This window comes from Myxine glutinosa, chromosome 4, assembly GCF_964187855.1.
Source record: "Myxine glutinosa chromosome 4, kmMyxGlut1.1, whole genome shotgun sequence".
NCBI classification, from domain to species: domain Eukaryota; kingdom Metazoa; phylum Chordata; class Myxini; order Myxiniformes; family Myxinidae; genus Myxine; species Myxine glutinosa.
Window position 1 is genome coordinate 192,788,053 of NC_136264.1, and position 13,459 is coordinate 192,801,511.

Here is a 13,459-nt window from a genome sequence, read left to right on the forward strand (position 1 = left end):
TATCTCTCGGTAATTTCCTGAAACATATTTTACTTCCGGCTAATAATGTTGAATGAAATAAAAACGAAGAAATATATGTCGGCATCATTGTTGACGTTTTTGTGACGACTGTCATCAAACGAAAAAGTAATATATCTTAACGGAAAAGCAAAAGCGAATTTTTAATATATATCGACACGTTGCCGTCGGTGTCATGTTGGGCGGTGTATGATACACCATGACGCGATTTTAAAATATATATCTCTGCATTTTCCCGCGTGTGTGGAATGTTTGTGGAAAATTAAAGATTTCAAATAAACCTATTTAAAGTGTATGCGCACATAACTAATAAAAAAAACGAAGAAATATCTCTCGGTAATTTCCTGAAACATATTTTACTTCCGGCTAATAATGTTGAATGAAATAAAAACGAAGAAATATATGTCGGCATCATTGTTGACGTTTTTGTGACGACTGTCATCAAACGAAAAAGTAATATATCTTAACGGAAAAGCAAAAGCGAATTTTTAATATATATCGACACGTTGCCGTCGGTGTCATGTTGGGCGGTGTATGATACACCATGACGCGATTTTAAAATATATATCTCTGCATTTTCCCGCGTGTGTGGAATGTTCTCAATTATTGCTGACACCGAGTCTGAAACCATCGATAAAAATGAAATCATATGGTGAGTTAGATTGGAGATAAAGGCGTGAGAGACTCAATGGCCTTGAAGTTACAGGCGTTTGAGAATTCATTTCGTTCTATAAACGGCAACTTTCATCGGATTTTCTTCCCGTTTTTTTTCAACCGAGTCTAAAACTATGTTAGCGACTGTGAAAAATGAAATGATATATCGAATTTGATTTGAAATAAAACTGGGAGAGAGAGCAAGACACCACGGGCCTACAAAACAGGCCTCAAAGCTATGCGAGTTAATAAAATGGTGGATATTTGTTTATAATTATATGAAGCCACTCCCAGAATGGGTGGAGCTATGGGTGGAGCTACTCTGCAAACCGAGTAAGCCACACCCCGGACAGACACCCAACAGACAGACAGACAGATTCATCTACGGCTATTATAATATAGATTATACATACTTGTACCAAGTTTGATTTAAATCCATTTAGGTGTTCTCAAGTATCACATTTTTACCTGACATTACCTAAGACCTTTGACCTATTGATGCCATAATCCAACCAGTTCATCTTTGCAACATATATACTTGTACCAAGTTTGTTCAAAATCCCATCACTGGTTCATGAGTTGGCGCAGAAACATAATTTTTACTTATCATGACCTCTGACCTTTGACCTCTTCACCCCAAAATTTAATCAGTTCATATTTACATCATTATATATATCTATACCAAGTTTAATTTAAATCCCTTCAGCTGTTCTCAAGTTATCACATTTTACCTGACATGACCCATGACCTTTTATCCGTTATAATAATAATAATAATTCATTTATTTTGTATAGCGCTTTTCAAGTAGCCCAAAGGCGCTTTGACAGAGTGGAAAACATAATGCATAACAATACATGAAAACAACAATTGCAAAAAGACAAGAATCAATAGGGAAATATTTAAAGCAAAAGGAGGGAGAACGAGAAGTGATAGTCAGGGGTTAAATGCTGTGGGTTGAATGTTGAATGCACTGTTGAACAGGTGGGTCTTTAGTGATGTTTTGAATGTGGTGAGTGAGGAGGAGTCTCTGATGGTGTGAGGTAGTGAGTTCCAGAGGGTGGGAGCAGCGATGGAGAAGGCCCTGTCCCCCCAGGATCTGAATTTGGTCTGGATGGAGGGGGTCAGGAGGTTGGTACCAGCAGAGCGGAGGTTGCGGGTGGGAGTGTGTCTGGAGAGGAGGTCAGCCAGGTAGGATGGGGCCAGGTTATGGAGGGCTTTGTATGTCAAGAGGAGGATTTTGTACTGGATTCTCTGGGGGATGGGGAGCCAGTGAAGCTTGTAAAGGATGGGGGTGATGTGGTCACGGGTCCGGGAATGGGTGAGTAGACGGGCAGCGGAGTTCTGAATGTATTGGAGTTTATTGGTGATTTTTGAGGGTGAACCATAGAGGAGGCTATTGCAGTAGTCCAGACGGGAGGTGATGAAGGCGTGGATGAGGGTTTCTGCAGCCGTGGAGGAGAGGGATGAGCGGAGACGGGCGATGTTTTTCAGGTGAAAGAAGGCTGACTTTGTGATCTGTTTAGTGTATCTGTCGAAGGAGAGGGTTTGGTCAAAGATGACGCCAAGATTCCGGATGAGAGGGGAGGTGGATACTGGGATACCGTCGATGTTGAGGGCAAAGTTATGGGTGGATTTTGTGAGCGTTTTTGGGCCAATGATGATTATTTCAGATTTATCACAGTTAAGCTTGAGGAAGTTGATTTGAAGCCAGGATTTTATTTCATAATCGTTGATGCCATAATCTAATCAGGTCATCTTTGCATCATATATACTTATACCACGTTTGTTCAAAATCCCATCACCTGTTCACAAGTTGGTGCGGCAACATGATTTTTATTTAACACGACTTCTGACCTTTGACCTCTTCACCCCAAAATTAAATCAGTTCATGTTTACATCATAATACATACCTGTACCAAGATTGATTTAAATCCCTAAATTGATTTAATTCATTGTTTTGATTGTACAAAGAACAATAGTGCAGTGCTATCATGTGAAAGTATTGTTTTGATTGCAAAAAGAACAATAGTGCAGGGTAATGTGGTGAAAGCATTGTTTTGATTGTACAAAGAACAATAGTGCAAAGTAATGTGGTGAAAGCATTGTTTTGATTGTACAAAGAACAATAGTGCAAAGTAATGTGGTGAAAGCATTGTTTTGATTGTACAAAGAACAATAGTGCAAAGTAATGTGGTGAAAGCATTGTTTTGATTGACTAAACCAGTAAGGTCTTCCATGAACTCTCTAGCTTAGTATATATATATTATTAATTACCTTCCAGTTACGGCATGGAAAGATCCAGACGAAATACAATTGTTTATATAGCGAAACCAAAAGTACCGTATGGTGCACTATAATGTCATTCAGCAAATATTCGGGTATAATTTCTATTCAATCACTCCAGCTTAAAATAACAATCAATCCACCCCCTGGATGCTACGGGCTTCAAAGTAATTCTCACAAACTGCATTTATGATTTATCTTATCATCAAAACAATTGAATATAACGCTAAAAAAAATTCCACCAAACTGGAATCTTTGAGCGGAAATGTAATTTGAGGTAGCAATCGGGAGAAAAGTTTGAAAAAAAAATGGGTCCCACTTTCAACGCTTTAATTTGAACGAGAGGGTTGAATATGAATAAAACAAGTACAGATACATTCAAAACCGTCCCCATTGCCAAATAATTAAATATCCTCCAGCGTCTGGCGCCCGGCAATACCGCCATGCAGCATGTGGAGACTGTATTCAGAGGGAGAGGTGTACAATAAATTGATTAATTGCATAGTTAAAATAAACAAATAATGATCAGAAAATATTTTCTTAATCAATTGGCTAATAGCATACCTAAACCACCAGTGTTTCATCCGAAGTTGTAACTTTTTGAAAATTAATGAAATAAGTCATTAATTGAAAAAATTAAATAATTAATTGATTAATCAATAAATAATTAATCGATTAATTGATTAATCAATAAATCAAAAATATCCTTCATAGCCACATCATATGGTCACTGTGTTGTCCAAATATTCACTTCCTAGCATAAAAGGTGCCTGAGATATTGCCCAGATAAGAAAGAAAATAAATAAATGATTAATAATGAAAATAAATAAACAATAAATATAAAATAATTAAATAAGTTATCAATTGGCTAACATAATAGCCGGCGAAGCCGGTGTTGTCAATAAACGAGTACGTATTATGTTGAAAACCTGATTATGCCTTGGCTCGAGAATCCGAAGCGCAGTGGAGGCAGCCATCTTGCGGATGCGGAAGTATGCATAACAAATTAAAAACGTGCATTAGGAGTTTCTTTCACCCGTCATCGTTTGATTCACAATCTTATGCACCTCCAATGTATTAATAAAATAATTTAAGACCAACATCGGCCCGCACGGGCCTGGGTATCTTCAACAAAACGCGTCACCAAACACCGGACCCAATGAGAGTCGAGCATTTGCAAAAATATTTCTAAAATGAAATCACTCAATGGTGGCCGCCATCGACCGGATGCGGAAGTTTGAATAAAACAATTGCGAAAAAGTTCAATAGGAGTTTGTTTCACCCGTCGTTCTTTGATTCACAATCTAATGAAACCTCTAATTAGTAATTAAAATACGTTAAGACCAACCTCGTTATCTTCAACGAAAAATCGTCATCAAACACCAGAACCAATGAGATTCAAGCATTTGAAAAAATATTATTACGCGTTTCGGAGGGTGAAAACGGCGTCAAATATTCTAACATTGACGAAAAATTATTTTTTAGAAATCTCGCGGCCGTATGGGATAGTTTTTCACGGCCAGAAATATGGTATAAGCGGTTTACATATTTAGTTTAGAAATACGGATAGTTTTTCACGGCCGGAAATATCCGAAGTTGAGACGGAATTCACCGAATTAATCACTGCAAGCTAACGTCTTCTGGTGGAGGAAGCCGCAGTGCCCGGAGAGTCAGAGAACCAGCCCTGGCGCCTGACAGCGACTGAAGTTAGAAGACGACACACATACTGTGAAAACGTATGTTAAGCCCAGTTAAAATTTCTTAAAATAGGCCCTAAGCTAGCACATCGTATAGTTACTTCCTTAAGCTTCTTGTGACATTTATTGTATGCAGGTATTGCCATTGGGGAGGACTGTCTGCTCTTCTCTTTTACCAAGTCTTACCAGGTACGGTACCTACTACACCTACCTACTACCAACTACCTAACCTACTGATGCCATAGTGATGGGTAAAATAGTGGCAAGAGGCTTTGGCTTCGCCGGCTCATTGCGGCTTTGCAGTCGGTACTAGTAGCCGGCGAAGCCGGTGTTGTGAATGAACGCGTACGTATTATGTTTAAAAGCCAGATTTTGCTAGATCCTTTGAGAATTTCGAAGCTTTGACGCACCAAATCGCTCCATGAGGCCGCCATCTTGCGGATACGGTAGTATGCATAAAAAATTGCGAAAAAGTTCAATAGGAGTTTGTTTCACCCATCTATGTTTGATTCACAATCTTATGCACCTCTAATTTGTAATTAAAATACTTTAAGACCAACCTCGTTCCCTGGGCCCGCACGGGCCCTGGTTATCTTCAACAAAAATCTTCACCAAACACCAGAACCAATGAGATTCGAGCATTTGAAAAAATATTTTAAAAAAGCTTTTTCCGCGTTTCGGAGGCTGAAAACGGCGTCAAATATTCTAAAATTGACGAAGAATTATTTTTTAAAGAAATCTCGCGGCCGGAAATATCCGAAGTTGAGACGGAATTCACTGAATTCATCAAGAAGTAAATTTTATAAATTTTAATCTCATCCAGAATGCAAATGGTGTCATTTTGAACTAGGTACGGTACCTACTACACCTACCTACTAACAACTACCTAACCTACTGATGTCATAGACGGGGGTGGGGGGGGGGGGGGGGGGGGATGGGGAGTGAGGTTTTCTACCCCCGCTAATTTCACCCCAAATCCACTTTTTTGAAATACCAACTTTTGTCCTGGAAGCCTTGGTGTCCTTGTGTTTTATACTTCTCCAACCCCCCCCCCCCCCCCTTCCCACGCCTCCTCCCCCCAAGCCCTCTTCCTCCCACACATCTCCCGATGTCCCTGCTCTCAAATGTTGTGTTTGTGTGCTTCCCCTTCTCTCCCCATCTTGTCTACCGCTCCCCTTTTCATATATTTTGTTTGTCTGTTTGCTTTGTTTGTGTGATAAATGTTAGCTCTTTCACGAGCCTCGATTCTGTATACAAAAAAAAAGAAGAAGAAAACAAAAGTGATGGGTAAAATAGTGGCAAGAGGCTTTGGCTTCGCAGGCTCATTGCGGCTTTGCAGTAGGGTCATATTACATAAACCACCACCGTTTCATCCGAATCTGTAACTTAAAAAAAAATTAATCAATTAAGTCATTAATCGAATAATTAAATAATTAATCGATTAATTGATTAATCAATAAATCAAAAATACCATGTACAGCTAAATCACTTTGTCATTGTCATGTCCAAATATCAGCTTCCTAGCTCAAAAGGTGCCTGAGCTAATGCCCAGAAGATAAAGGAAATAAATAAGTACTTAATTAATCGATAATAATTAAATAACTAATCAATTAATTGATTAATCAAAAAACAAAAAATACCGTTTTTGACAAAGGACTTGCTCACTATTGTGCCGAAATTTTAGCTTCCCAGCTCAAAGGATGGCTGAGATATCACCCAGACAAGAAAACAAACAACAAGAAAACAAACAACAAAAAAACAAACAAACAAGAAAACAAACAACAAGAAAACAAACAACAAAAAAACAAACAACAAGAAAACAATCAAACAAGAAAACAAACAACAAGAAAACAAACAAACAAGAAAACAAACAACAAGAAAACAAACAAACAAATAAGAAAACAAACAAGAAACTGGGTTGAAAACTGAGTACTCCCTTTCAGCCGCGTCATTTCCGGGCCTCCTTTGGTGCCCGGCAATGACGTCAAGCAGCCCCTGGAGATGGCATAGGAAAGGGACGGTGTACAATTAATCCTGTGAGGAGAATACATCGCGCAGAGGACGATTACCATGGAATTAGGATTTGGGTGTACTCTTAACGTTTTGTCAAGCACGTGTGTTTTTTAATGTAATCTGATTTTTTTCATGAAATGTTACTCCATGCTGTGGTGATTAAGTGACTTACACTTTGAAAAATCTCACTTTCCATAATAATATCAATTATATTGCACAAAAGAATATCAAATGTTGATAACTTGTCAAGGCAGCGTCGCGTTTTGCCCCGCCCACTTTAAGCGTTTCTTAAAGCCATGGCGATGTTGTACGTTTTGTAGCCGTTTGTAGCTCTTCCACTCCCCTTCTCACAGAGTGTGCGATTGAGTTTCTGACGTTATTCAGGAAAAAATATTTCTCAACCACACGCTCATGAAAATACGTCATCACCTGACAGGACGAACGAATTTATTTTGAGGGAATGAATGAATCATCCGTTACAGGTAGGAAAGCGATCGCTTCTTTTTACGGATAACGCGGTCTTGTTTTTGCTTTAATTTCCCTCATTATAGGAAAGAACAATTCATTAGCTTCGTTTATTTACATTTCCACCCTTTCGTCCTGCTCCTTTTGCGAATTTATCCTGATTGTTGTTGTTGTTGTTTTATTGTCGAGAAGTGCATTTGGCCACCTGAGGCCCAGTCAGTGTTTTCATTTTGCATTTAATTAACAAAGTTCTTGATGTCGCTGTGTTTGCACGAAGCTTATAAAATTGATTGCATCTGATATGTAATTATTACTGCATTTATTCATCCTACCCTCCATCATTCCTCATATTGTTATTTACTATTAATTAGGGGGTCAACTCATCTTCCTGAGCTCTTTCGTTATTGCATTTCCTTTTTTATTGACGATGCTTTTTCGTCCTGTTGTCCATTTTAACGACAAAACACGAATCCAAAGAGTCCATGCATTTATTACGTACGCAAACATGTCGCCTCATCCCACATCCAACTCTGCTCCACACATTACCTCCTCTTTATCTAATCCACGACCCCCATTTGTCTGTGTAAATTGGATGGCTTCTTCCATCCAGACTGGTTGGTGTTCTGTGTTGAACATTTTAATTCCACAAAAAATTTTTATTGCACTGAATCAAGTAATGCACTTATTCCTCATCGTATCAATTTTTACCTGTAATTTTTTTTACCAAAGGTGGACGTTGTTGTGGAAGATGAGGTTGTTTTCAACACTGTATATTTGTCTGTCTGTCTGTCTGATTGTCAGTGAGCAGGATATCTCAACAACTTATGGACAGATTCGGACGAAATTTGGTGTACAAGGTTTGGTGTCTGCCAAGGGCGAATTTATTAGATTTATAGTGAAGATCCACATACTAGAATTTTAAGTGATTCTTCATCATTGAGTTGTAGGGCCAAAAACGATATGTAGCATGATACTTCAAAAAGTTGTGGACGAATTATGATAAAACTTAGGGGATTAGTTTGGCAGGTGACAAGAACAAGCCGAATGGATTTTGGTTCAGGTCTGAATCCTGATCTGGCCTATCAGTGGGATAGAAAACATAAACTATTCAGCTTGGCGGAGGTATGCGCTCTACCGAGTGCCGTTCTATTTGTCTGTTTGTCTGTGAACAAGATATCTCAAAAATTAGTGGGCGGATTCGTATGAAATTTTGGTGAAGATGTTGGTTATGTGAAGAGGCGGAAATGATTAGATTTTGGTGAAGACCTGGATCTGGATCCGATAATTTTTAAGTCATTCTTTACCATTGAGTGATCGGGCGAAAACTGATATACAGCAGGATATCTCAAAGTTGTGGCTGCATACGGACGGAGCTTGGTGGAGCGTTTTGAATCTGGATATGGATATTTTTTTGAAGATTTGAATCTGGATATGAAAAAATTTTTTATTTGATTGTTCAATATTGAGAGGGAGGGCCAAAACGATACATAGCACGATATTTCAAAAAGTTGTGGACCAATTATGACAACCAGCTGGAAGAGTTAGTTAGATGACAAGAATAAGCAATTTGATTTTGGTTCATATCTAAATTCAGAGCTGTTATATATAGTCTAGCGATGGAATACAAAGCATAAACTGTTCAGCATGTGCTCTACTGAGTGTCGTTCTGGTTAATTCAGTGCCGATAGAAAGTCTACACCCCCCCCCCCTTTTTTTTTTCTTTTCTTTTTGTATACTGAATCGAGGCTCGTGAAAGAGCTGACATTTACTTCACAAACAAATCAACCAGACAAACAAAATATATAAAAAGAGGGAGCGGAAGACAAGATGGGGAGAGAAGGGGAAGCACACAAACACTTGAGAGCACACAACATTTGAGAGCAGGGAGATGTGTAGGAGGGAGAGGGCTTGGGGGGAGGAGGCGTGGGAAGGGGGGGTGGGGAGGGAGAAGTATAAAACACAAGGACACCAAGGACTTCCAGGACAGAAGTTGGTATTTCAAAAAAGTGGAATTGGGGTGAAATTAGCGGGGGTAGAAAAGATCAAGGTTTTGGATGGGGTAAGATAAGAGATGGTGGTGAACAGCTGTTTTAAAGACCTGGAGGGTGGAGTGGGATTGAAGAGAGTGAGGGAGTTTGTTCCAGAGGTGGGAGAAAAGAGGAATGAAGGAGTGAAGGTGAGCAGAAAGTCTTGATTTTGGCAGTTTAACCATAAGACGATTGCAGGCAGATCTTGTGTGACCTGTAGGAATATTTGCGGGACAGAGCCCAGAGAGAGCTGGGGGGGGGGGGGGCAAGGCCAGAGAGGAGTCGATAGAAGACGGAAAGACCACCAACCTGCCTGCGGTGAGTGAGTGAGAGGCCCTTGGAGTTAGCTTCATCGCGGGAGATTCCAATGATTCTGAATGCTTTGGTTTCAACAGCGTGAAGACGAGCTAGGTGTGAGGCAGGAGCACCAGCCCAGAGGGGAGAGCAGTATTCCATTGAGCTGCGGATGAAAGCCTTGTATGTGGTGAGGAGCTCAGGTGTGCCAAGGAAGGACTTCGCACGACGGAGGATGCCCAGTCGGCGACTGGCTTTGGAGGCCAGATTTGAAATGTGGTTTTCCCAGGAAAGATCATGGCAGATAGTGAGACCCAAAAGCTTGAGTGACAGAACTTATTGGAGAGGATTATTCAGAAAGTGGATGGGAGGGTTGTCTAGTCGGTCTTTTCAGAGAGACATTGTAATTCAAATGTTTTACCTTTTCTTGCCTTGGTGTGTCCGTTGGTAAACCACAAAACTGTGTTGTTATTTTGGGGAGCGTTAGTGAGCAGCAATCTTCAAGTCTTTCCACAGATTCTCATTGGGATTCAAATCTGGGTTTTGGCTAGGCCACTCAAGGACTTTCACATTCTTATTCTGAAGCCATTCCAGTGTTGCTTTGGCTGTATGCTTGGGGGACATTGTCCTGTTGAATGTAAATCTCACCGCAGTCTAATCAAATTGCATTAAATCAGACTTTTTCTACCTTTATTTATACATCGTAACCCACAACCTCCAAGTGAAAAACTCAGGCACTCCAACGAGATGATTGATAAGGGATGGCTGGCTTGACAAGCGGTAGCAAGCTGATTGGTAATGGGACACCTCTGGATCAGCTTTTTGCGTGTGAGTTTGTGTTTATGGCTGGCGGTGTCGGATGAGATTCGGGGGTTACCGTTATTCTAATCACATAAAATAATTTGAAATATATCTACATGAGCAGTCATGGGGGATCACGTTATTCATTTTATTACTACCAATTATTGTACTATTATTGTTGTTAATGTTATTATGTTGCAATACGGCATGGTAATATTATCATTATTATTAAGCTAATACCTGGTTATTAACTTTTCCTTAGAAAAATGCCATGATAAGGAGGAACCATGCTCAAGCTGCTACAGTCACTTCATAAAGTATTCACACCCTTTGACTTTTTCCCCATTTTGTTCTGTTACAGCCTGAATTTAAAATTGATTAAAAACATTTTTGTCACTGATCTAGACATAACACTCCATAATGTCAAAGTGGAATTTTTCTATACATTTTTTACAAAATAATTAAAAATAATATACATAAATAATTTACCGAAGTATTCATCCCCCTGATTCAATACCTCGTATAAGAGCCTTTGGCAGCGATTACAGCTTCAAGTCTTTTTGGGTATGGTCTGTATCAGCTTTGCACATCTGGATTTGGGGAGTTTCTCCCATTCTTTCTGCAGATTTGCTCAAGCTCTGTCAAGTTGGATGGGGAACATCGGTGGACAGCAATCTTCAAGTCTTTACACAGATTCTCAATGGGATTCAAGTCCGAGCTTTGTCTGGGCCACTCAAAGACTTTCATATTTTTGTTCTGAAGCCATTCCAGTGTTGCTTTGGCTGTATGCTTGGGGTCATTGTCCTGTTGGAATGTAAATCTTTGCCACAGTCTGAGGTCTTTTGCACACTGAAGCAGGTTCTCCTCAAGGATTTGCCTGTATTTGGCTCCATTCATTGTTCCCTCTATCCTTACAAGTCTCCCAGTTCCTGCCACTGAAAAGCATCCCCATAGCATGATGATTGCACCACCAAGCTTTACGGTAGGGATGGTGATACATGTTTTATGAACTGTGCTCTCTTTCTCCAGATGAAGTGCTTTGCATTCAGGCCAAAGTGTTCAATTTTCGTCTTCGACCACAGAATCTTTTGCCTCATGCTCTGAGTCTTTCACGTTCCTTTTTACAAACTCCAGGCGTGCCGTCATGTGCCTTTTTCTTAGGAGTGGCTTCTGTCTGGCCAATCTCCCATAAAGTCTAAATTTGTGAAGTGCTGCAGAGACTTGTCTTCCCAGCAGGTTGTCTTATCTCAGCCAAGGAACTCTGTACTTCTGTCAGAGTGGTCATTGGGTTCTTAGTCACTTACCTGACCAAGGTCCTTCTTGCCTGGTTGCTCAGTTTGGTCAAACGTCCAGTTCTAGGAAGAGTCTGGGTAGTTTCATATTATTTCCATTTCCTAATGATGGAGCTCACTGTGCTCTTAGGAACTTTCAAAACTCTAGAAATTGTTTTATAGCCTTCTCCAGATCTATGCCTGCTCACAATTTTATCTCGAAGTACTACGGACAGTTCCTTGGACTTCATAGTGGAGTTTCTACTCTGACGTGCACTGTCAACTTTGGGATCTTGTTTGAAAGGTGTGTTTCTTTCTAAATCATGTCCATTCAGTTTAATTGGCCACAAGTGGACTCCATTCATGTTGCAGAGACATCTCAAGGATTATCAAGGGAAATTGGATTCACCTGAGCTCAATTTTGTGTTACAGTAAAGGGATTGAATACTTATTGACTCAAGAGATTTCAGCCTTTCATTTGTAATTGTTTTGCAAAAATCTCAAAGTAAAACTTTTTTTTCCACTTGGACATTATGGGGTATTACTGTATGTGTAGATCAGTGACAAAAAAAAAATCTCAATTAAATCCATTTTAAATTCAGGATGTAACCCAACAAAATGTGAAAAAAGTAATGGGTGTGAAAAAGGTCATGGGGTGTGAATAAGGCACTGTACATATTATACACCTTCCCAAAGAGGTAAAAGGCAATAAAACATGGGAATGCCTCTGAATTATTTTGCAGTCAAGTGAAATCAAAAGCAACATAGGCAAAGCAAGTGTCAAAATTATATGGAATCCTCTTACTCATGATACAATTGAGGATTCTGAAGCATCACTCATAATACCCTCTAACATCACCATCGGGAGTGGTGCTACATGTGTGAAGAATCCGCTCTTCGTTTGCAAAAGAAGTCCACAATAGCCTGGAATGGCGCAGCTTTATTAAAGAACCAACTTATACAGATCCGGAGGAGGCCAAGACATCTATAGCAAGAGCCAGTCTCATGCCACGTCAAGCCTTCCTCAAAACACATCGATTCCCAGTCCATTTATATAGGGACACGTTTTATCAGGAAATCTCCGAGGGAACAAACAAAACTGGGAGAGGTTCCTCCCCGGTGTGCCAAGCCCCCACCGTCATCCCTGTCATTCGGGGGAGTCAGCCCGTCCTTATCATTTGGACCAAATGTTTCTCTGGGCTCCGAGAAAACAGAAATGTAACTCACAATGAGGAGAGTGTATGCTTAGCCAAACAAACCCATATATTTTATGGGTTTGTGTACATGAGTAATCCAAAGCATGTTTATACAGAGTCATGCGTTGCTGAGATTAAAACAAAATATATATGGTTAACGATCATGTCATTCTACTAGCATTACGCAAAAACAAGCGCATGTGGGCGTGGTTTTACGACCAGCCTCGAAAAAAGCACACGTATACAATTTGTTCAGCATGACCTCAGCGAGCCTTTTCTCATCCAAAACTAAAACGAAGCAAAAACCCTTTATTAACTTCATGAAAATAGCATTTTTAAACATCATATAAATCATAACACATTAGCACCCAACGTCTATAACTGAACTTTAGGCAATAACAAATCTACTACTTGACATTCCTTCCTCTTGTCTCGTCGAGACAAAGTATCTTAAGAGACAACGTGCCACATCGGGTTTTATTGAAAAATAATTGTGTAATGCGGGTATTGAAAAAATAATTGTGTAATGCGGGTATCTCCCAAGGGCATATCGTGCGCCCAAAGCGCCAATTTTGTAGTATCGTGCGCTGGACCAATGCACGCCCGTGCATTTGGCGAACGTGTCGTGTGGTGCGTGCTCGGAGCCTGAGGGCTCAAAACATGAAAGTTCATTAACGTTTCGGATCCACAACGAAGACGTCCGGTCCAGATGAGGTTCTGCTCCGCCAGAGGGTGCATCA

At 40.0% G+C, this 13,459-nt stretch overlaps 1 protein-coding gene across 1 annotated transcript in view; it reads left to right on the forward strand.

Moving 5' to 3' along the window:
* The first annotated feature begins 6,629 nt into the window (after nt 1–6,629).
* The window catches only part of FHIT (fragile histidine triad diadenosine triphosphatase), a 153,014-nt gene continuing 146,184 nt past the window's right edge, over nt 6,630–13,459 (forward strand). Inside the window, exon 1 of the mRNA XM_068114153.2 lies at nt 6,630–7,147. Coding sequence (XP_067970254.1) covers nt 7,126–7,147 — 22 coding nt within the window. The 5' untranslated portion in view covers nt 6,630–7,125. The remainder of the gene's footprint in view (nt 7,148–13,459) is intronic.